The sequence below is a fragment of the Papio anubis genome, chromosome 13 (assembly GCF_008728515.1).
Source record: "Papio anubis isolate 15944 chromosome 13, Panubis1.0, whole genome shotgun sequence".
NCBI classification, from domain to species: Eukaryota; Metazoa; Chordata; class Mammalia; order Primates; family Cercopithecidae; genus Papio; species Papio anubis.
Window position 1 is genome coordinate 35,510,979 of NC_044988.1, and position 24,841 is coordinate 35,535,819.

Here is a 24,841-nt window from a genome sequence, read left to right on the forward strand (position 1 = left end):
AAAAGAGAGAAAAGGGCTGGGCGTGTTGGCTCACTCCTGTAATCCCAGCACTTTGGGAGGCCGAGGCGGGAGGATCACGAGGTCAGGAGATCGAAATCATCCTGGCTAACAGGTGAAACCCCGTCTCTACTAAAAATACAAAAAAAAAATTAGCCAGGCATGGTGGCGGGCACCTGTAGTCCCAGCTACTTGGGAGACTGAGGCAAGAGAATGGCGTGAACCCAGGAGCTGGAGCTTGCAGTGAGGGGAGATCGCGCCACTGCACTCCAACCTGGGCGACTGAGCGAGACTCCGTCTCGAAAAAAAAAAAAAAAAAAAATCTATAGATACATTTTAGGTTTAGTGTCATTTTTATGGAGTTTATTTACCAAATTTTTTTCATACTTAAGAAATTTCTATAGTGATATACTTACTAAGCCATTCTTACAGGATACATACTTAATATGCATATCAAGTTATAAGTCACAGGTCACTGTGCTTCGGCCATGCTGGCCTCTGTGTGTTGCTCAGTCACGCAAACATTCTCCTGCCTTGGGGCCTTTGTACTTGATGTTCTCCCCTACGCAGATACTGATTTGGCTTACTCTGTCTCTTATTTCAGTTCTCTGCTCAAAAGTATCTTCAGAGTGACCTTTCTTGATCACCCTTTTTAAAATCACATACATACCAGACATAAGCTATTTAAATTCTCCCTTACTCTTTTTTCTGAATTCTTTATTTTATTTATGACCCCATTTGTATAGTTTCCTATTGCTGCTACAACAAATTACCACAAACATAGTATCTTAAACAATAAATCATAGTATAGTTTGGAGGTTAGAAATCTTAAATGGATTTGGATTTCACTAGGCAAAAATCATTGTCAGTAGGGATATGTTCATTTTTGTAGACTCTAAGGGAGAACCCATTTTCTTGCCTTTTCCATATTTCAGAGGCGTCCCACATGCCTTTGCTTATTACCTGTTCTCTCCACCTTCAAAGCCAACAGTGTTGCATGTCTTTTACAATTCTTTTTGTGGATGCATCCCCTTCATATTCTCTCTTCTGCCTCCCCTTCCCCTGTGATTATATTGGATCTGCATGGATAATCTTCCCATTTCAAGGTTTTTAATGTGCAAAGTCCTTTTTGCCATGAGGTAACATATTTATAGGTTCCTGGAATTAGGACATGAACCTCTTTGGGGCCCATTGTTCTGCCTGCCACACCACTGGAATGTTAATGCTTTGTTTTTGTTTGCTGTTGTGTGCCAGGCCCTGTTCTAGGCACTAGTTAACTACAGTAGATTTTCAGTACGGTATTTCATAGATTCCGAGAGAATAGGTTTGTTTTTGTATTTTAACATCTCTGAAATAAATATGTATCTTAAAATTGCTGTTGAGCTGACTGAAGTTGAATTCTTTCGAAGATTTGAATTTGCTTGTTTACCAGTCACTTGCGAGTGCCATTTAACTTTAACTTAAATTCTCTGCTTGAGCCTTTTTAGACCACATGGGTAGCATGAATTCAGGTCTCTGAACCGGACTGAATCCTAGCTTATCATTTAATTCTTGAAGAATGCTTTTTTTCCATTACACCCAGTGGCAGTATTGAAACAAGAATGTTTCTTTATCTGCAAGGTGACTTATTTCTCACTTTAACTGTGAGAACAGGTTGGTGTCTAAGCTTTATTTGAAGGTCTTCCTTAGACACCTAATCAGTCTTTTTTTCTTAGTTGAAATTACATAATGTGTCTTATAGTTGCCAATTATCATTTGGTGTTCCAGCTTTATTTGGGAGTTCTTAGACTGCGTGATTTCAATCTAGTTTCTTTTTTCGTAGCACATAAATTGTTTTACAATTATCAGCCCATTAGATTCAGTGAAATAGGATATTTCCTGAGGAATGAATTGATTATATGCGTGTTTTTATTATGATCAATGGTGTTTTGTGCATAAAGAATGTCTTGATAGCCTTTAACAAAAATGGTAAATAAGTGAAAAAGTGACTTTGGCCTTGAATTTGTGACATTTATTGAATCACTTAAAGTAGTACATGGAAAGCACCTGTTTCCAGGTAGGGTGGGACAGCTGGCAGTAGATTAGTGCTTTTAGCTAAAACAACTAGAATAGCCTGATGAAATAGTCATTCTTTGAATGCACGAGAGAATCAAAGAGAACCACTGTGGGTATGTCTCTGGAGAGGTAAGAATCTCAGAAGGCAGGTAGCTTTGTAGTTGTGTTTTGTCCCTGGGGAATCTGCTAATTCTGGATGCAGTGTAAAATCTAGTTCAGAGCAGCTAGGAGTCAGATGGAAAGAGAAATCAGTAGAGCTTTTGGGAGATATTTGGGATGCCTTGAGCATATGGCCTGCTTTCAGCTTTGGTTGAATACTGGACTTCTGCTGGGCAAGAGGTTGGAAACGTAAGTAAGAAGTGGCATTTTCAACAGTCTTAGAAGGCATACACTAGATTTTAGGGTAACTGGTGTAATGGCTCCACAGAATATGTGGGTCTTTTAGTTTGAAAACTGGATGACTGGCTGGGTGCGGTGGCTCATGCCTGTAATCCTAGCATTTTGGGAGGCCGAGGCGGGTGGATCACAAGGTCAGGAGATCGAGACCATCCTGGCTAATATGGTGAAACCCCGTCTCTACTAAAAATATAAAAAATTAGCCGGGCGTCATGGCACGCGTCTGGAACCCCAGCTGCTCGGGAGGCTGAGGCAGGAGAATCGCTTAGACCTGGGAGGCAGAGGTTGCAGTGAGCCCGAGATTATGCCACTACACTCCAGCCTGGGTGACAGAGTTGAGACACCGTCTCAAAAAAAGAAAAGAAAAGAAAATTGTATAGCTAAGGCATGCAGGTAGACTAAATCTTATTTCAAGACTAAACCAGCCTTGACTCAGCTTAGATGCTGATTAAATGTTAAACCACCACAGTATCTCACCAGCAGAAGGAAGGTTGAACTTTCCTTTACATAAGATAATATCTGAAGCTTTTGGCTCCATGATGGAGCCAAAAACGCCATTCTGCCAGAAGATGGTACCACATAATCAGAAAACAGAAGGAATGCCAATTATAGGAATAGACCCATTAGGTGATCTTGATAATTCCAGTTATTAGAGAGACTTTAAAGTAACTGTGATTAATATGCTGAAAACATGGTACATTTCCACTGAGAATTGGAACTCACAAAATAATTATATGGAGATTTTAGTACTGAGAATTATAGTAAGAAAGTAAGACCTTGTTAAATTGATTTAATAACAAATAAGGGCCGGGCGCAACGGCTCATGCCTGTAATCCTAGCACTTTGGGAGGCCGAGGCGGGTGGATCACGAGATCAAGAGATGGAGACTATCCTGGCCAACATGGTGAAACCCTGTCTCTACTAAAAATATAAAAATTAACCAGGCGTAGTGGCAGGCACCTGTAGTCCCAGCTACTCGGGAGGCTGAGGCAAGAGAATCACTTGAACCCGGAAGGTGGAGGTTGCAGTGAGCCGAAATTGCGCCACTGTACTCCAGCCTGGCAACAGAGCGAGACTGTGTCTCAAAAAAATATATATATATATATGTGTGTGTGTGTGTATATGTGTGTGTGTGTGTGTGTGTGTGTGTGTGTATATATATGGAGTTCCTAAAGAAGAGAGTAGAGTGAAAACAGTATTTGAAAATATAACTGATTAAAGATATCAGTCCAGGTCAAAGAAGTTCTCTAAACTCTAAGCAGGATAAATATAAAGAAAATGCACAGTGGTATATCACAAATAAGAATGCTAAAAACTAAAGATAAAAACACAGGGAAGATGACCACGTTTTTATTAGAAGCAATTTAAGCTAGGAGACAGTGGAATGGCATGTGAAAATACTAATTTAAGAACATTCCCAGCCGGGCGCGGTGGCTCACACCTGTATAATCCGAGCACTTTGGAAGGCCGAGGCGGGCAGATCACTTGAGGTCAGGAATTCAAGACCAGCCTGGCCAACATGGCAAAACCCTGTGTCTACTAAAAATTTTAAAATTAGCTGTGTGTGGTAGCATGCACCTGTAACCCCAGCTGTTTGTGAGGCTAAAGCAGGAGAATTGCTTGATCCTGGGAGGTGGAGGTTGCAGTGAGCTGAGATCGTGCCACTGCACTCCAGCCTGGGTGACAGCAAGATTCCATCTCAAAAAATAAAATAAAAAAATTCCCAACTTAAAATACATTTTAAATGAAAATACCTGTCAAAAATAAAGCCAAAATAAAAATGTTATCAAACGAAACCTGAAAGAATTCACCACCAACAGACAGGCACCAGGAGAAATAATAAAGGGAGTTATTTAAGTGGGAGGAAGGAGATTCCAGATAGAAACATGGAAATATAGGACAGAATTAAGAGCAGGGAAAGGGTAAATGTATGAGTAAGTATAAGTAATTATTTTTTAAAATAGTGAACTTTAAAAAATACATAGAAAAAATGCCTGACAACAATAATGCACAAGATGGGGTTGGTAAATGAAGTTCTGAGATTCTGGCATCATTGGGGAAGTAGTGAAAGTAAAATTTAAAGTAGATTATATCAGGTTTGCACAGCCCAATCTCTAGTGCAACTACTAAAAATAAAAGATTTTTAACAAATTAATACACTGAAAATGAAAAAATAAATATTAGTCTAATCCAAAAGAAGGCAATTGTGACTAAAAGAAGCAGATAAGTAGAAAACATACAGTAAAATGGCAGAAACAAACACAGCTGTATCAGCCATTATATTAACTGTGTGTGAATAAAGCATTTCAAGACAACGATCAACAGAGTAGATTAAAATAAAAAATCCACATACTACTCTTAAGAAAGACTCCTTAAATATAAAGTCACAGAAGTTGAAAAGAGATGGATAGTTGGGATTATAAGAAGATGTCAATAGCAAAGACTTTTCAGATCTCCTTAAATGTGCTGGTAATATAGAACAAAATATTACTAAATTATCTAATTCACAAACTCATGAACAACATCTACAATGAAACAGGATGGTATGGTATCATAAGCCCCAAAATAGCTGGTGGGATAAACAGTGGAAAGTTTCAAGACCTGTGTAGTATCAGTGGCTATGCAAGAGAAATGTGTATTGCGCCCAAGAATTCCAAATAATGAATTAGTTCAGCAAACTAATTTGAAAATAGCAGCTATGGTAGCCATCTTTTAAAGTAACCCCCAATGATTCCTGCTTACTAATACTCACCCTCATGTGGTTTTCAGCCATATTTTACTAGGGTGACTCTTTGTGACCAGTAGAATATGGTGTAAGTGATGCTATGCCACTTCAAGATGAGGTTTTAAAAAGATACCAGCCTCCATTTTGGGTGCACCCTCTTGGATCACTTCCTCTGAGGGAAGCCAGGCAGCTTTTTTATTTTCCCTGAGTAGAGCCTTTACATGAGACTGCACCCCTGGCCAATGGCTTAACTGCAGTCTCATGAAAGATCTGAACCCAGAACTATCCAGCTAAGCTACTCCCAGATTCCTGACCCACCCCAATATGATTAAGTACAAGCAGTTCGCAGTAAGATCTGAAGGGACTAGAGTACTCTTTAAACTCTTTAAATTGGTCAGCTAAAACTCCATACCAGGACTAAAGCTCCATATTGAGAAGAAACTGGTGGGAATAGGATCCACACTAAGTAGGATGAGGAGAATAGAGACAAAGGAAAAAGGGGTCCGGTTAAAAATAGGGGAGGAGAATACAGCCGAAAGATTTCAGTAAGTAAGCTTCCATGCTGTCTTTTTAAAATTGTTTTTGAGGTATAACTTACATTCAGTAATGTGTACTTACCTTAAGTGTATCTTAAATATAGTGAACACTGACAGATGGATATACACATGTCACCACTAATCAAAACACAGAATGTTTTCATCACCCCCAAAAGTTCCCTTGGGTCCCATTACAGTTACCGCTACCATCTGTAGAATTGGTCCCAGACTGCCACTGATTGGCCTTCTATCAGATTAGATTTTAGCCTCCAGAATTTTGACTGTTTATCCAAGAAATGTGTAATCTGGTGGGGGGGCGCCCAAAATGGCCAAATAGGAACAGCTCCAGCCTCCAGCTCCCAGCGTGAGCAACACAGAAGATGGTGATTTCTGCATTTTCAACTGAGGTACTGGGTTCATCTCACTGGGGCGTGTCGGACAGTGCTGGTGAGTGGATGCAGCCCAACCAGCAAGAGCTGAAGCAGGGCGAGGCATTGCCTCACCTGGGAAGCGAAAGGAGGAAGGGAATTCCTTTTCCTAGCCAAGGGAAACCGAGACACAACACCTGGAAAATCGGGTAACTCCCACCCTAATACTGCGCTTTACCAAGGGTCTTAGCAAATGGCACACCAGGAGATTATATCCCACACCTGACCGGGAGGGTCCCACGCCCACAGAGCCTCCCTCCTTGCTAGCACAGCAATCTGACATCTAACTGCAAGGCAGCGAGGCTGGGGGTGGGGCACCTGCCATTGCTGAGGCTTAAGTAGGTAAACAAAGCCACCGGGAAGCTCGAACTGAGTGGAGCCCACCGCAGCACAAGGAGGCCTACCTGCCTCTGTAGACTCCACCTCTGGGGACAGGGCATAGCTAAACAAAAAGCAGCAGAAACCTCTGCAGATGTAAATGTCCCTTTCTGACAGCTTTGAAGAGAGCAGTGGTTGTGCCAGCACAGAGTTTGAGATCTGAGAACAGACAGACTGCGTGTTCAAGTGGGTCCCTGACCCTTGAGTAGCCTAACTGGGAGACATCCCCCACTAGGTGCAGACTGACACCTCACACCTCGCACAGCTGGGTATTCCTCTGAGGCAAAGTTTCCAGAGCAAGAATCAGACAGTAACACTTGCTGTTCAGCAATATTCTGTCTTCTGCAGCCTCCGCTGCTGATACCCAGGCAGACAGGGTCTGGAGTGGACCTCAAGCAAACTCCAACAGACCTGCAGCTGAGGGGCCTGACTGTTAGAAGAAAAACTAACAGAAAGGACACGCACACCAAAACTCCATCAGCAGTACGTCACATCATCAAAGACCAAAGGCAGATAAAACCACAAAGATGGGGAAAAAGCAGTGCAGAAAAGCTGGAAATTCAAAAAATCAGAGCGCATCTCCCCTCCAAAGGAACGCAGCTCATTGCCAGCAATGGAACAAAGCTAGTCAGAGAATGACTTCGACAAGTTGAGAGAAGAAGGCTTCAGTCGATCAAACTTCTCAGAGCTAAAGGAGGAACTACATACCCAGTGCAAAGAAACTAAAAACCTTGAAAAAAGAATGGAAGAATGGATAACTAGAATAAACAATGCAGAGAAGTCCATAAATGAACTGATAGAGATGAAAACCATGACACGAGAGCTAGGTGGCAAATGCACAAGCTTCAGTAACCATCTGGATCAACTGGAAGAAAGAGTATCAGCGATTGAAGATCAAATGAATGAAATGCAGTGAGAAGAGAAGTTTAGAGAAAACAGAGTAAAAAGAAATGAACAAAGCCTTGAAGAAATATGGGATTATGTGAAAAGACCAAATCTACGTTTGATTGGTGTGCCTGAAAGTGACGGGGAGAATGGAACCAAGTTGGAAAACACTCTGCAGGATATTATCCAGAAGAACTTCCCCAATCTAGCAAGGCAGGCCAGCATTCAAATTCAGGAAATACAGAGAACACCACAAAGATACTCCTCGAGAAGAGCAACTCCAAGACACATAATTGTCAGATTCACCAAAGTTGAAATGAAGGAAAAAATGTTAAGGGCAGCCAGAGAGAAAGGTCGGGTTACCCACAAAGGGAATCCCATCAGACTAACAGCGGATCTCTCGGCAGAAACTCTCCAAGCCAGAAGAGAGTGGGGGCCAATATTCAACATTCTTAAAGAGAAGAATTTTCAACCCAGAATTTTATATCCAGCCAAACTAAGTTTAATAAATGAAGGAGAAATAAAATCCTTTACAGACAAGCAAGTGCTGAGAGATTTTGTCACCACCAGGCCTGCCCTACAAGAGATCCTGAAGGAAACACTAAACATGGAAAAGAACAACAGGTACCAGCCATTGCAAAAACATGCCAAAGTGTAAAGACCATCGAGGCTAGGAAGAAACTGCATCAACTAGTGAGCAAAATAACCAGCTAATATCATAACGACAGGATCAAGTTCACACATAACAATATTAACCTTAAATGTAAATGGACTAAATGCTCCAATTAAAAGACACAGACTGGCAAATTGGATAGAGTCAAGTCCCATCAGTGTGCTATATTCAGGAGACCCATCTCACAGGCAGAGACACACACAGGCTCAAAATAAAGGGATGGAGGAAAATCTACCAAGCAAATGGAAAACAAAAAAATGCAGGGGTTGCAATCCTAGTCTCTGATAAAACAGACTTTAAACCAACAAAGATCAAAAGAGACAAGGCCATTACATAATGGTAAAGGGATCAATTCAACAAGAAGAGCTAACTATCCTAAATATTTATGTACCCAATACAGGAGCACCAGCTTCATAAAGCAAGTCCTTAAAGACTTACAAAGAGACTTAGACTCCCATACAATAATAATGGGAGACTTCCACACCCCACTGTCAACATTAGACAGATCAACGAGACAGAAAGTTAGCAAGGATATCCAGGAATTGAACTCTTCTCTGCAGCAAGCAGACCTAATAGACATCTACAGAACTCTCCACCCCAAATCAACAGAATATACATTCTTCTCAGCACCACATTGCACTTATTCCAAAATTGACCACGTAGTTGGAAGTAAAGCACTCCTCAGCAAATGTAAAAGAATAGAAATTATAACAAACTGTCTCTCAGACCACAGTGCAATCAAACTAGAACTCAGGACTAAGAAACTCACTCAAAACCACTCAACTACATGGAAACTGAACAACCTGCTCCTGAATGACTACTGGGTACATCACGAAATGAAGGCAGAAATAAAGATGTTCTTTGAAACCAATGACAACAAAGATACAACATACCAGAATCTCTGGGACACATTTAAAGCAGTGTGTAGAGGGAAATTTATAGCACTAAATGCCCACAAGAGAAAGCAGGAAATATCTAAAATTGACACCCTAACATCACAATTAAAAGAACTAGAGAAGCAAGAGCAAACACATTCAAAAGCTAGCAGAAGGCAAGAAATAACTAAGATCAGAGTAGAACTGAAGGAGATAGAGACACAAAAAACCCTCCAAAAAATCAATGAATCCAGGAGCTGGTTTTTTGAAAAGATCAACAAAATTGATAGACCGCTAGGTAAGCTAATAAAGAAGAGAGAAGAATCAAATAGACTCAATAAAAAATGACAAAGGGGTATCACCACCGACCCCACAAATACAAACTACCATCAGAAAATACTATAAACACCTCTATGCAAATAAACTGGAAAACCTAGAAGAAATGGACAAATTCCTGGACACTTACACTCTCCCAAGACTAAACCAGGAAGAAGTTGAATCCCTGAATAGACCAATAACAGGCTCTGAAATTGAGGCAATAATTAATAGCCTCCCAACCAAAAGAAGTCCAGGACCAGACGGATTCACAGCCAAATTCTACCAGAGGTACAAGGAGGAGCTGGTACCATTCCTTCTGAAACTCTTCCAATCAATAGAAAAAGAGGGAATCCTCCCTAACTCATTTTATGAGGCCAACATCATCCTGATACCAAAACCTGGCAGACACAGCAAAAAAAGAGAATTTTAGACCAATATCCCTGATGAACATCGATGCAAAAATCCTCAATAAAATACTGGCAAACCAAATCCAGCGGCACATCAAAAAGCTTATCCACCATGATCAAGTGGGCTTCATCCCTGGGATGCAAGGCTGGTTCAGCATATGCAAATCAATAAACATAATCCATCATATAAACAGAACCAAAGACAAAAACCACATGATTATCTGAATAGATGCAGAAAAGGCATTTGACAAAAAGGCCTTTGACAAAATTCAACAGCCCTTCTTGCTAAAAACTTCCAATAAATTTGGTATTGATGGAACAGATCTCAAAATAATAAGAGTTACTTATGACAAACCCACAGCCAATATCATACTTAATGGGCAAAAACTGGAAGCATTCCCTTTGAAAACTGGCACAAGACAGGGATGCCCTCTCTCATCACTCCTATTCAACACAGTGTTGGAAGTTCTGGCCAGGACAATCAGGCAGAAGAAAGAAATAAAGGGTATTCAGTTAGGAAAAGAGGAAGTCAAATTGTCCCTGTTTGCAGATGACATGATTGTATATTTAGAAAACCCCATTGTCACAGCCCAAAATCTCCTTAAGCTGATAAGCAACTTCAGCAAAGTCTCAGGATACAAAATTAATGTGCAAAAATCACAAGCATTCTTATACACCAATAACAGACAGCCAAATCATGAATGAACACCCATTCACAATTGCTTCAAAGAGAATAAAATAGCTAGGAATCCAACTTACAAGGGATGTGAAGGACCTCTTCAGTGAGAACTACAAACCACTGCTCAGTGAAATAAAAGAGGACACAAACAAATGAAGGAACATACCATGCTCATGGATAGGAAGAATCAATATTGTGAAAATGGCCATACTGCCCAAAGTAATTTATAGATTCAGTGCCATCCCCATTAAGCTACCAATGACTTTCTTCACAGAATTCGAAAAAACTGCTTTCAAGTTCATATGGAACCAAAAAAGAGCCCACATTGCCAAGACAATCCTAAGCCAAAAGAACAAAGCTGGAGACATCACGCTACCTGACTTCAAACTATACTACCAGGCTACAGTAACCAAAACAGCATGGTACTGGTACCAAAACAGAGATCTAGACCAATGGAACAGAACAGAGCCCTCAGAAATAATACCACACATCTACAGCCATCTGATCTTTGACAACCCTGACTAAAAACAAGAAATGGGGAAAGGATTCCCTATTTAGTAAATGGCTAGCCATAAGTAGAAAGCCAAAACTGGATCCTTTCCTTACTCCTTATATGAAAATTAATTCAAGATGGATTAGAGACTTAAATGTTAGACCTAATACCATAAAAACCCTCGAAGAAAACCTAGGTAATACCATTCAGGACATAGGCATGGGCAAGGACTTCATGTCTAAAACACCAAAAGCAATGGCAACAAAAGCCAAAATTGACAAATGGGATCTCATTAAACTAAAGAGCTTCTGCACAGCAAAAGAAACTACCATCAGAGTGAACAGGCAACCTACAGAATGGGAGAACATTTTTGCAGTCTACTCATCTGACAAAGGGCTAATATCCAGAACCTACAAAGAACTCAAACAAACTTACAACAAAGAAAAATACAACCCATCAAAAAGTGGGCAAAGGATATGAACAGACACTTCTCAAAAGAAGACATCTGTGCAGCCAACAGACACATGAAAAAATGCTCATCATCACTGGCCATCAGAGAAATGCAAATCAAAACCACAATGAGATACCATCTCACACCAGTTAGAATGGCGATCATTAAAAAGTCAGGAAACAACAGGTGCTGGAGAGGATGTGGAGAAACAGGAACACTTTTACACTGTTGGTGGGATTGTAAACTAGTTCAACCATTATGGAAAACAGTATGGTGATTCCTCAAGGATCTAGAACTAGAAATACTATTTGACCCAGCCACCCCATTACTGGGTATATACCCAAAGGATTATAAATCATGCTGCTATAAAGACACATGCACACGTATGTTTATTGCGGCGCTATTCACAATAGCAAAGACTTGGAATCAACCCAAATGTCCGTCAGTGACAGACTGGATTAAGAAAATGTGGCACATATACACCATGGAATCCTATGCAGCCATAAAAAAGCATGAGTTTGTGTCCTTTGTAGGGACATGGATGCAGCTGGAAACCATCATTCTCAGCAAACTATCACAAGAACAGAAAACCAAACACTGCATGTTTTCACTCATAGGTGGGAATGAGATCACTTGGACACAGGAAGGGGAACATCACACACCGGGGCCTATTGTCGGGAGGGGGAAGAGGGGAGGGATAGCATTTAGGAGATATACCTAATGTAAATGATGAGTTAATGGGTGCAGCTCACCAACATGGCATATGTATACATATGTAACAAACCTGCATGTTGTGTACATGTACCCTAGAACTTAAAGTATAATAATAATAATAAAAAGTGTGATCTATGACTGCTAGCAAAAAGTGAAGTTAGACCCTTTAAAGGGTTCAGGAAATTGATGAAAATAAGCAAAAGGAAAGGATTGATGTTAAATTTTATGTGAAGTTAGAGTGAGAAAGTAAGGAACAGTATAACATACTTACAAGGGAAACATTCCAGAAAAGCATGAGTGAAGGAGAGCCAAGGATTTTAAGTCTAGTCAAAGTAGCCTTTAGTATAACAGCTATAGACAAACTGTCATTAACTTTAAAGAACTGCGGGAGTATTGTTCTGATGAAGCCTTCCTAAGGAATATTGAGGAGAACTAGGTTCAAACAATCAAGATAACTGAAGATAATTTGAAATAAAGAGTTGTGCTCAATATTTAAAATATTTCTGCATTTAGAACCAGGACTAATTGAACATAAAGGAGAAAGTGTAGTATGTACTGGCTTTATGACCTGACACAGCTACATTATAACTAAAAAATGGAAGGAATATATGCAAAAAATTTAAACTATTTTCAGCAATTGACAGCTGGCAACAATGTCTTGCATGTAATGTGGGATAAAGCAAAGGAGTATTTGTAGTGTTCTAATTCTGGTATCCTTAAGAACTAGGATTTTTCTGGTTGGGGGAAAAAGAAACAAAGATACATAATTTTTTAATAAAGTAAATATCCTTTAGCCCTGAATTTGAATACAAATTGTTAGTATGAACTCATGAGATGTTCTGTGTTTGAGTGTGTATATTAATGTGTATGTTTAAAATTTATAGGCTACAAACAGTAATCAACCCAGTTGTAGTAAGCTTTCCTAGTGCCTAACTATGGTCTCAAAATACCTTTCCCACTGAAAGAAACTCCTCGCTGGGGGGCAGAAAATGTGCAAGATGAACCTGGAATATCTTGTCATGCAAATAAGGAATCCCACAAAGTCTGCTAAGTTCTTGTCAGAAGGATTTGAGAGTCAACTGGAAGCTCCCACTGGTCAAAGATGAGACAGTTTGAACATTGATAAGAAAAATACAGTTGGTTGAGACATACCAAATATATTTAAATCCATGAGTTTATAGTAACACAAAAAAACTTGTCACCATGGAAGTTGATAGAGACTGATTTATTTTTAAAACTGCTGAATCAGCATTTTATCTTTGTTATATGAGCTATACTACTGGGTCACCAACTAGTTAATGAGGTCATTTCTCTATAAAATTGTGCCAAGTAAATGAGATGAGAAGGGAATGATAGAATGGGAATATCAACATTTTCTAATCCCCAATGAATTAATGTAGGCATTGAGCATTAGTAGCTGCCATTATGAGAGGAAAAGAGACAAATAACTAGGCGCTTCCTGATGGAAACAGACCTATGAAATTATCTTACCAAGAAAATGAGCCTAAATCTGATTGAGACTGAGTCTTTAGCCCAGGAGTTGGCAATATTTTTTTTTCTGTAAAGAGCCAGATAGTAAATAGTTTAACTTGGGGGCCAGATGATCTGTCACAACTACTCAACTCCGCTGTTACAGCATGAAACCAGCCATAGATAATACAAAAATCAAATGGCATAACTAAGTTCTAATAAAACTTTATTTAAAGATTTTTCACCTACACTCCAGATCAACTACCAATGTACAAGAAATATGAATGACAGGAAAAACTGTTTGAACCATACTTTGGGAATGCAAATATCAAAAATCAAGACTGTGAGAAACACTTCAGGACAAATGGTTGGAATTGTTAACAGATTTCAAGGAGGAAAGAGATGGCATGTGGATTTATAGATTAGAGACTTTTCAAACACAGGCAAAACTGTTTTAGGGAGATAGACAAGTGACATGATGAAAAAAATTAAGGTAAATATAACTCTTGGAAGGACACGAAGTTGTCATTGTGAGGGGACAAGGTAAGGGTTTCTGAGGCAGTTGATATTCCTCTGTCTTCTGTCATTGTTGGTGGTCACAAAGGATGTGTATATTGATAATTGGTTCAAAGCTATGCATTTATGGAGTTTTCTGCATTTGTATATATTTGACATTGAAAGTTTTTTTTAAAAAGGTGGAAGGATGGAAAAAGTCTTCAAGCAAGTGCTAACCAAAAGAAAGTAAACTTTTGATTCAGAATGCATTATTAGAGATAAGCTACTCAATAAGATGTAGCCTTCTTAAATCTATACCTAATAAAGCAAAAGCCAACAGATTAAAAGGAGAAATAGGCCGGGCATGGTGACTCATGCCTGTAATACCAGCACTTCGGGAGGCCGAGGTGGGCAGATCACCTGAGGTCAGGAGTTGGAGATGAGCCCAGCCAACATGGTGAAACCCTGTCTCTACTAAAAATAAAACAATTAGCCGAGTATGGTGGTGCAGGCCTGTAGTCCCAGCTACTTGGAAGGCTGAGGCAGGAGAATTGCCTGAACACAGGAGTTGGAGGCTACAGTGAGCCGAGATTGCACCACCAGCCTGGTGACAGAGCGAGACTCCATCTCAATAAATAATATAAACAAACAAATAAATAAATGGAGAAATGTACAAATCCACACCCATGTAGGAAACTTTGAAGAAGTGTATACAAACAAATATGAATTGAGTCTGACAAGTATGGTTTAGTATGAAAGACTTTATGAAAAGGGTTATCTTATTTTTGCCTAGAAATTTTATTTATTGGAAATTTTTTTTTTTTAGATTTTTTAAATCTACAGAATTATCCCATGTAATTACATTTTCACAAAAGTATATGAAAATATATTGCTTACATAAAAGAAATGTTAAAATTCTACCAAAGGACAAAACTAACAGAAAACATACCTTATTTCTTGATAGAAAGGTTTAATATTGCACAGATGTAACAGGAAATTATTTAAATCTTCCATTGTAATTGACAGAATACCATTTTACCTAGTCTTTAAATTTACAAGATAGCTACTTCTTACTGGATAAACTAATGAAGCCTGTATTTTTTTTTTTCATATTATGTTAACTAATCACTATGGACTTTTCCTACTATTGAAAACAATAGTTCAGAATGATTGGAATAGCTCTAATCTCAGTTTATAGATAGGCAGATTTCAGTGAGATTCCAAACTGACTTTTAGTTGTTATTTGTTTATATACCTTAGATTTTGCTGGCAGAAGTTAACCTTTCTTCCTTTTTTAAACAGGGGTTCTGAAGGAACTTTAAATGATTGCAAGATAATATCTGTAGATGAAATCTTCAAGATTGAGAAACCTGGAGCCCATCCTCTTTCGTTTGCAGATGGAAAGTTTTTAAGTATGGATTTTTGTTTTTGGGCTTAGACTGTATGTGTTGTACATTATTGAACTTTATTTGTACTGGTCAGTGAATAACTTGGAAGGAAGTATAAAAGTGTAGACCATACAAATTTATTTTCAAGACAACAGTTTTGATCTAAGATTCATTTTGTTGTAATGAATTTTTCCCAAATGATAAAATGTTATTTTTGAAGAAATATATTATCTTGGTATTTTATTGCTATTCTTTATTTTAAAAATATTATGGATATATAATAGTTGTGGTTATTTAAAGAGTATATGTGACATTTTGATACAGGCATACAATGTGTAATGATCAAATCCGGGAAATTGGGATATTCATCACCTCAAACATTTATCATTTTTTGTGTGTGTTGGTAACATTCCAAATCTGTTCTTTTAGTGATTCTTTCTAACTGTATCTTTGCACCTTATAGCCAACCCTTCTTTATCCCCTGCCCCACTTCCCTTCCCAGCCTCTAATAACCATCATCATTCTATTCTTTACCTGCACAAGATCAATTTTTTTTGGCTCCCACATATGAAAGAGAACATGTCACATTTGTCCTTTTGTACTTGGCTTCTTTCACTTAACATAATGTTCTCGAGTTTCATCCATGTTGTAAATGAAAGGTTTCTATTATTTTTTATGGCAGAATAATATTTTGTTGTATATGTATATACCACATTGTCTTTTTATCTGTTGATGGATTTCCTGTTGTTTCCTCTGTTATAGATTCTGTCCAAAGAAAAAGCCTGTTTCTGTAATTTTGTTAGCCACCCACGTTTAGTTTTTAATAATGAGATTTATTTTTACACAAGTAAAGTCTTAGAATTATAGTGCTGATTGAGCCTTGAATTTCTGGGAGGTAATAAATGAGGCTTATATAAACATTAGAAGGTTAGAATGCAGCTGTACCTCTTCATTTTACAGATTTTTCTTGCTTGATATCAAACATTTGGTAACAGAGATAGAATTAGATTCTAGGTCTTTTCATTCATGGTGGGGCTTTTGTTTGTTTGTTTTTTGTTTTTTGTTTCGAGACAGTTTTGCTCTTGTCTCCCAGGCTGGAGTAAAATGGCATGATCTTGGCTCACTGCAACCTCTGCCTCTCAGGTTAAAGCGATTCTCCTGCCTTAGCCTCTAGTAGCTGGGATTACAAGTTCCTGCCACCAGGCCCAGCTAATTTTTGTAATTTTAGTAGGAATGGGGTTTCACTGTGTTGGCCAGGTTCTCGAACTCCTGACCTCGTGAGCCACGCCTGGCCTCAGGCATTTATTTTTAAAGCCTCACACTTGATTATACTTTTTGGTTCCTTTCTTTTCATTAGAAAAGCTGTATGCTGGCTGGACGCGGTGGCTCAAGCCTGTAGTCCCAGCACTGTGGGAGGCCGAGACGGGCGGATCACGAGGTCAGGAGATCGAGACCATCCTGGCTAATGCGGTGAAACCCCGTCTCTACTAAAAAGTACAAAAAACTAGCCGAGCGAGGTGGCGGGTGCCTGTAGTCCCAGCTACTCGGGAGGCTGAGACAGGAGAATGGCATAAATCTGGGAGGCGGAGCTTGCAGTGAGCTGAGATCCGGCCACTGCACTCCAGCTTGGGTGACAGAGTGAGACTCCGTCTCAAAAAAAAAAAAGCTGTATGCTGGCCAGGTGCCAGCACTTTGGGAGGCCAAAGTGGGCAAATCACCTGAGGGGTCAAGAGTTTGAGACCAGTCTGGCCAATATGGAGAAACCTCATCTCTGCTAAAAAATTAAAAAGCCAGGCATGATGGCGCCTGCCTGTAATCCCAGCTACTTGGGAGCCTGAGGCGGGAGAATCACTGGAACCTGGGAGGCAGAGGTTGCAGTGAGCCAAGATCACGCTATTGCACTCCAGCCTGGGCAACAAGAGCAAAACTCCATCTCAAAAAAAATAAAAAAATAAAAAATAATGCTGTTTCCACAGACTTTTCTTTATGCGGTTCATAGATACAAAAAATGTTTTAAGACTAGGCTTGCTATAATTTTGTTCTTAATAGGGCGAAATGACCCTGAATGTGACCTGTGTGGTGGAGACCCAGATAAGAAATGCCATTCTTGCTCCTGTCGTGTATGTGGTGGGAAACATGAACCCAACATGCAGCTTCTGTGTGATGAATGTAATGTGGCTTATCATATTTACTGTCTGAATCCACCTTTGGATAAAGTCCCAGAAGAGGAATACTGGTATGATTATCAGGTTTTTGTTGTTGTTGTTCTTGCTATGTAAATAATTAAACATGAAATATGTATTTGAACCACCAAAAGTAGACTTCTAAAGATACGTAATATAAAAGTGCTTAAAATGTTATGACCAGTGGTTACTTAGCATTCATAGCTTTATTCAATTACTGTAACAACTTCTGAACCATCTCTTGCTCCATTTTTTAATCCCTTCAGTTTCTTCTCTGATAATAGAGTCTGTGTTCATTCAAAAACGCAAATCTGATTGTGTTGCTTCGTTGCTTCAGAGGGTTTATGTTGCCTTACAGGAGTGATATTTAGTGTGATATTTAGTTGCTTCTCCAGCCTGTATCTCTTACCACTTTCCTCTTTCATTTCCCCAAATACTCTACACTCTAGCCAGATTAAATATCTTTCAACTCCTTAAGTAAGCCATGTTCTTTTCCAGGTTGTCACACTTGCCATATTTTTATCTTGGAAGCATTATCCTCTTTGCTTAACTTCAAGATGATACTAATCCTTCAGCTTTTCAGTTAAATGTGACTTCCTCTGGTTATCCTTTATGGATGGTCCTCTACCCCCAACCATGCTAGATATCCTTGTTATGGTCTATAATAGTACTTAACATTTACTAAACACTAACAAAGCAGTTTATATGATTACTGTATTTGATCCTGTGATGTTGATACATCGAAGAAGATTCCAGTTATACTTGCCAAAATCTGTTCTTCTCTTATGGCATAGTGATAACTACAAAAAGAAGTTATCAGAAAAGAGACTGGGAAAAATGTGTCCAAAGTTAATCCTTTTAATACCATGTTGAGGAGGGTTTTTCTTTTTAAACTGTGTGCCATATTGCTACTGTTGAGCATTTTTAAGAAGGACAACTGAGTCAGAAATAACTGATGTCACAAGTGGGTAATTGGTATCTGTGAAAAATAGATTGTTCCTTTTGATCTCTCCCTAATCTGTTGGGAAGGCTGTTGCTGTATTATGACAGAGGCTGTAGAGGTGAGAGAAAGGGGGAAAGGATATATCTTCTTCCTTTTACCTCCTACTACTACCTTATATGATCACACTCTGAATTTTACCATCACTAATAACTGTTTCTTCTGAAATCTCATATTTTCCTTCTTTCTTGTTCAGTGGATGACATATTTCTGCTTTTCTAAAATACAAACTCTTTCACCTTCTCTTACAGTTCCATAGTCTTTCCAGAAACTTCACTTCTTCAGTTAATCCCTCTCCCAAGTTACCATTACCAGATCGTTCTCATTAGCATTCTAGAATCTCTTGAATTTTCAAAATACACACAAACCTCCCTTGATCCCATTTCTCCACCAGCTGTCTACCCCATTCTCTGCCTCTTTCATGGCAAAGATTCTCAAGAGCTATCTCTACTAATTGTTTCCATTTCCTCTCCTGTTCATACTTCTGCACTCCAGTCTAGCTTTCTTTCCACTGTATCTGCTTATGTCAGGTTCACAGACACTTTTTATGTCTACACCTAAAGGTCAGTTCTCATTCCTTACTCAACTGCTTAGCTGGTTACTCTGTTTTATAGATCTTCTGAGATCATATAATCCCATTTTTCTACCTACTTCACTGGCCTTTCCTTCTTAGTCTCTTACTGGGTTCCCTTCACCTACCAGATTTCAGAGCCCCCCTACCCTAACCCCCAAAGCACTATCCACTTCTTTTCTATGCTAGGGAACTATGCTTGTTCCCTAGATGATCTCATCCAATTATGAGATGTTAAATACGAAGCTAATAGTTCTGAATTTATGTCTTCATTTCTAATTTCCCCTGAGCTTTATATTCCTATATGCAATTGCTTAGTGGACTGGCATCACAAAATTAGTCCAGATGGAGTTCTTGATTTCCACAAACTCCCTAAAATCCTGCTCCTCCCCTAGTCTTCATTAAATAGAACTAATCATTTTATGCCAAAAAGCTAAACTTCATTTTATGCCAAAAACTAATCATTTTATGCCAAAAAGCTAAACTTCATCCTCAGTTCTTTTGTTCTTTCACATACTCTACATCAGTAGATTTTGACAGTTCTTAATGTTTCTTCATTCTCATCTCCCAGCCCAAACAACTATCTCTTCCTTGAACTTCTGTAACAGATACCTAACTAGTCTCTTTGCTTCATGTGCTATCCTTTCTCCCATAGCAGCAGAGTGAGCTTAAAAAGGCCTGAATTAGATCATTTGTCTGTTTGAAACTCTCTAATGTCTTCCTATTTCACTTAGAATAAAAATCTAAGCCCTTACCATTTATGACCTGGCCCATGTCTACTCTCTAATTTCGGTTGCTTATCACTAGCCTGTTTACTTACTAACCTTGGTCTCTACCCACCTTTATCTTCCTCAAAGCATACCATTTCTTTTTGTGCCTCAGGACCTTTGCACTTAACTGTTTCTTTGCCGGGAATGCTTTTCTTGGGTTATCTACTGTAAGAAGCATATCATTTCTAGTCACTCTTAACACATAACCCTGATGTATTTCCACTTAACACTTTCTGGAATTCTTTCCTTGTATGTACTGGTTTTCCTTAACTACTATGTACAAACGTTTTTAACCCCAGCACCAAAATAGTGCCTTGCACATAGGAGGTTCTGAACAAACCTGTTGAAGGAGTGAATCAATCCCAGAGATGACTTTAGGATGATATAATTAGAAGAGTGTCTTGTATTACTCTGGAGCATATCTCTACATTTGTATCAAGGTCTTTCACTTCACCTGGAACTCCTTAATCTTAAATCTTTTCTGCTTCTCCAAATCATGTTGTCTGGATATTTAACCTGTGCACTGATTTTCTCATCAAACAGATAATACTTGCTTTAAATCACAGAATCTTTAATAAAGTTAGTTACAAAGATGAGCCCATTGGATAAAATACAGCTTTTCTTTAGGACAGTTTATTTTTGGAAGCCTTCCTGATTTTCCAACTAGTTGATTTTCCAACTAGAAAGAAATTTAATTCAAATTTAATTTAGTGCCTTCTCAAACTTAATTTGCTCAGGATCAGGGATTGAATTATTTAAATTTTTGTCTCCTATAGTGTTCAACAAAGTATCTCATAATTGGATTGACTTGTGGGCATAGTATTCTTTCTTCTAAAAGCTACATAGAATAGATAATTGTGAAATAGAAAGTATGGGCAAAGGAATTTGAGATTAATTGGGCAGTGGCCATTAGATCTTTGTTAGGGTATTCCTAACGTTTCCGTTTTTTGGTGACGTAAGAATAGCCTCATCTTATTCTGTAGACATATACCTTGCTTTTTAGAAAAGATTCAAGGTAGTTTATGAAATACAAGTTATAGTAGGGTAATCAATTACAAATAGGCTAAAGGACAAACAAGCACAAGGAATTAAAATGAAGCTAACGATAAGGTTAATATAAACAAACATCCTTGAAGTCATGTATACTTGTTATATAAACTACCATTTTCTTCTGGGAATTCTAATAACCAGTTTAGATGGGGAGATGTATCTGTTACACAGTTGAATGTTCTAGGAAGATCTAGCTACTTTTGTTTTAATGACAGGAACTTCAAATTTCTATTCTCAGGGTTAGTGAAAAGTTTAGAGTTCATGTTATCATTCTGAATCTCATAGCTTTGAGTTTTTAACTGAATTTGAGGATTTATAAGATATCTAAAGGAATGACAAGGATATTTTAAAAGCCAGCCTAACCATGTAAATATTTTGAAAAGTTTAGTATTTTAATGCCAGTTAAAGCTCTGTAATGTATACCAAATAATACATCTTAAAACTTGCTCTTACCTGGGAAGGCTAATATTCTGTTACTAGCCTTAATATGGCATTGTGAAAATGTCTTCGTTCTTTTTTTCTTTTAAAGGTATTGTCCTTCCTGTAAAACTGATTCCAGTGAAGTTGTAAAGGCTGGTGAAAGACTCAAGATGAGTAAAAAGAAAGCAAAGATGCCATCAGCTAGTACTGAAAGCCGGAGAGACTGGGGCAGGGTAAAGAAGAAATTCCTCTTTTCTTCCTAGTAGCAATTATAGTATATAATGTTTTGATACCAATAGTAGTAATGGTATAAAAGATTAAACAATATCATTATTTGTTAATATCAGTGGTACTTAAATTACATAAACAGTTGGGTTCCTGTTTTATTCACATCTCAGAATTAAGGGCTTTCATTAAAATCTAACATAATGAATTTCTCAAAGTTTGTGTTGTGACTTGTAGGGAATGGCTTGTGTTGGTCGTACGAGAGAATGTACTATTGTCCCTTCTAATCATTATGGACCTATTCCTGGTATTCCTGTTGGATCAACTTGGAGATTTAGAGTTCAGGTATGTTTTAACATTGGCTTAGTTGAAAAGGGAAAATTGGCTATCAGATTATAGCAGTGTTAATGTCTGTTGATTTTAAGTGACCCTAACACGTGACATTGACTTGTTAGAATGAAAGATTTTATTTTAGGATGGGTATACTCTTCCTGGAGGTTAACAAAGGAACGTACATCACAGAATTGGGCATTAGCTATGCATTTTCATCACTTTGTTTTTACTGTTCTGTTATAGTTATGGTAGTAACCATTAATTGTTAAGCTTTCTAAACAGCCTTTCTTGCAAAAATTTAGCAGTTGAAATATTAAACTTGAATGGTGTAGCAATTTCTCATTGAATGTTGATGAACTCTAAGCTTGTTTCAGGTGTTGTCTTTGGGATTTATCCTCCTGAACAAATGCTAAGACATTGGGTGAGGAAGTGCCAGCTAATCCGAGAATAAAATAATTTCCCATTTCGAATTACACCTAGGATTCTGAACATTAATTAAGAGTGGCTTTAATTTTTTTTTTTTTTTTTTTTTTTTTTTTTTTGAGATGGAGTCTCGCTGTGTTGCCTAGGCTGTAGTGCAGTGGTGTGATCTTGGCTCACTGCAAGCTCTGCCTCCCGGGTTCACACCATTTTCCTGCCTCAGCTTCCCGAATAGCTGGGACTACAGGCACCCGCCACCATGCCCGTCTGATTTTTTTGTACTTTTAGTAGAGATGGGGTTTCACTGTGTTAGCCAGGATGGTCTCAATCTCCTGACCTCGTGATCCACCCGCCTCGGCCTCCCAAAGTGCTGGGATTACAGGCGTGAGCCACTACGCCCGGCCTGGCTTTAAGTTTTATATTGAATGGCCCTGGTACTCAGACCTTTAATATAATTATAAAATTTAGATAACATATACTTATCCCTTGGTATCTGTGGGGATTGGTTCCAAGATCCCCCATAGACACCAAAGTCTGTGGATGTTCAAATTGCACACAAGCTCAGGCTTGTGTGGTGGCTCACACCTGTAATCCCAGCACTTTGGGAGGCCACAGCAGCCAGATCACTTGAGGCCAGGAGTTCGAAACCAGCCTCGCCAACATGGTGAGACCCATCTCTACTGAAAATACAGAAATCAGACAGATGTGGTGGCGAGCGCCTATAATCCCAGCTATTCGGGAGACTGAGACGGAAGAATTGCTTGAACCCAGGAGGCCGAGGTTGCAATGAGCCGAGATTATGCCACTGCGCTCCAGCCTGGGTGACAGAGCGAGACTCTGTCTCAAAAAAAAAAAAAAAAAAATCCTTTATACAGTGGTGCAGTGTTTTCATATAACCTATGCACATCCTCCTGTATGCTTTTTTATTAATACCTGATACAGCGTAAATGCTGTGTAAATAGTTGTTACACTGTATTGTTTGGGGAATCATGACAAGAAAAAGTCTGGACAGATTCAGTACAGACACAACCATCTATTTTTTTCCCCAGATATTTTCTACTCTCTTTAATTGGCAGATGTGGAACCTGTGGACCAACTGTAATACATAAAAATGACTTAAAAAGCTATGTATATATTAAATACTAGTAAATAATTTATATTTTAAAAACATGCCCTACTTTTCACTTTTTTTTTTTTTTTTTTTTTTTTTTTTGGAGACAGAATTTCACTCTTGTTGCCCAGACTGGAGTGCAATGGCACAATCTTGGCTCACCGCAACCTCTGCCTCCCAAGTAGCTGGGATTACAAGCATGCACCACCACACCTGACTAATTTTGTTTTTTTAGTAGAGGCAGGATTGCTTCATGTTGGTCAGGCTGGTCTCGAACTCCCAACCTCAGGTGATCCACCCGTCTCAGCCTCCCAAAGTGCTGAGATTACAGGTGTGAGCCACTGCGCCCAGCTTAATCATTATTTTCTGTTTCTCAGAGGCAGCCACATAAAAATTTTAGTTGTCTCCTATGCATTTACCTTCTTTCTTTCTTTCTTTCTTTCTTTTTCTTTCTTTCTTTCTTTCTTTCTTTCTTTCTTTTTCTTTTTCTTTTTTCTTTCTTTTTCTTTCTTCTTTCTTTCTTCCTTCCTTCCTTCCTTTCTTCCTTCCTTCTTTCCTTCCTTTCCTTCCTTTCCTTCCTTTCCTTCCTTTCCTTCCCTTCCTTCCTTCCCTCCCTCCCTCCTTCCTTTCTTTCTGTCCCTCCCTCCCTCCCTCCCTCCCTCCCTCCTTCCTTTCTTTCTTTCTGTCTTGACAGGGCCTTGCTCTATCACCCAGGCTGGAGTGCAGTAGCAATTGCAGCTCATTGTAACTTCAAACTTCTGGGTTCAGGTGATCATTCCACCTAGCTAAGGCTAAAGATGTAAAGACGTATACCACCATGCCTGGCTGTGTTTTGTTTTGTTTTGTTTTTTGGTAGAGACCGGGTCATGCTATGTTGCCCAGCCTAGTCTCAGACTCCTGGCCTAAAGCAGTGCTCCAGCCTTGGCCTCCCAAAGCACTGGCATTATAGCTTGGCGGTGGCAGCTGCTGCTCCTCCTCCTGCTGCTCCTCCTCCTCCTCCCCCTCTCCCCTCCCCCCCCCCCCCCCCCCCCCCCCAGTCCCTGGCTGTAGTGCCGTAATCACAGCCCCTTCCTGGGCTCAAGCCGTCCTCTAGTCTGAGCCACCAGAGTAGCTGGGACTACAGGCACATGCCACCACACCCAGCTGATTTTTGTGGGGTTTTTTTTGAGTCGGGGTTTCACCATGTTGCCCAGACTGATCTTGAGTCTCTGGGGTCAATCCCTCCTGCCTCAGCTTCCCAAAGTACTGGGATTACAGGTGTGAGTCACTGTGCCCGGCCCTACCTTCTTACTTCTATTAATAAATAATGTGTTTATACTTTTTTTTTTAATTCATCTTTTAGTTGTATTCACTTCTTTCTTTCTTTCTTTTTTTTGAGACAGAGTTTTGCTGTTG

The 24,841-nt window shown here is 39.1% G+C and overlaps 1 protein-coding gene across 8 annotated transcripts in view; it reads left to right on the plus strand.

The window, feature by feature from the left end:
* Nucleotides 1-24,841, plus strand: part of UHRF2 (ubiquitin like with PHD and ring finger domains 2) — a 99,138-nt gene that overhangs the window by 52,516 nt on the left and 21,781 nt on the right. For 7 of the 8 annotated variants that reach the window (XR_004177863.1, XR_004177864.1, XM_021927506.2 and 4 more), the window contains 4 exons: nucleotides 15,278-15,387; nucleotides 17,413-17,599; nucleotides 21,467-21,590; nucleotides 21,820-21,927. Coding sequence is in view for 6 of the 8 variants with exons in the window: in XM_021927506.2 (XP_021783198.1) it covers nucleotides 15,278-15,387; nucleotides 17,413-17,599; nucleotides 21,467-21,590; nucleotides 21,820-21,927 (529 nt within the window). In the remaining 2 variants the exon portion in view is untranslated. The remainder of the gene's footprint in view (nucleotides 1-15,277; nucleotides 15,388-17,412; nucleotides 17,600-21,466; nucleotides 21,591-21,819; nucleotides 21,928-24,841) is intronic. The other variant, XM_031654219.1, reaches the window with a different exon arrangement.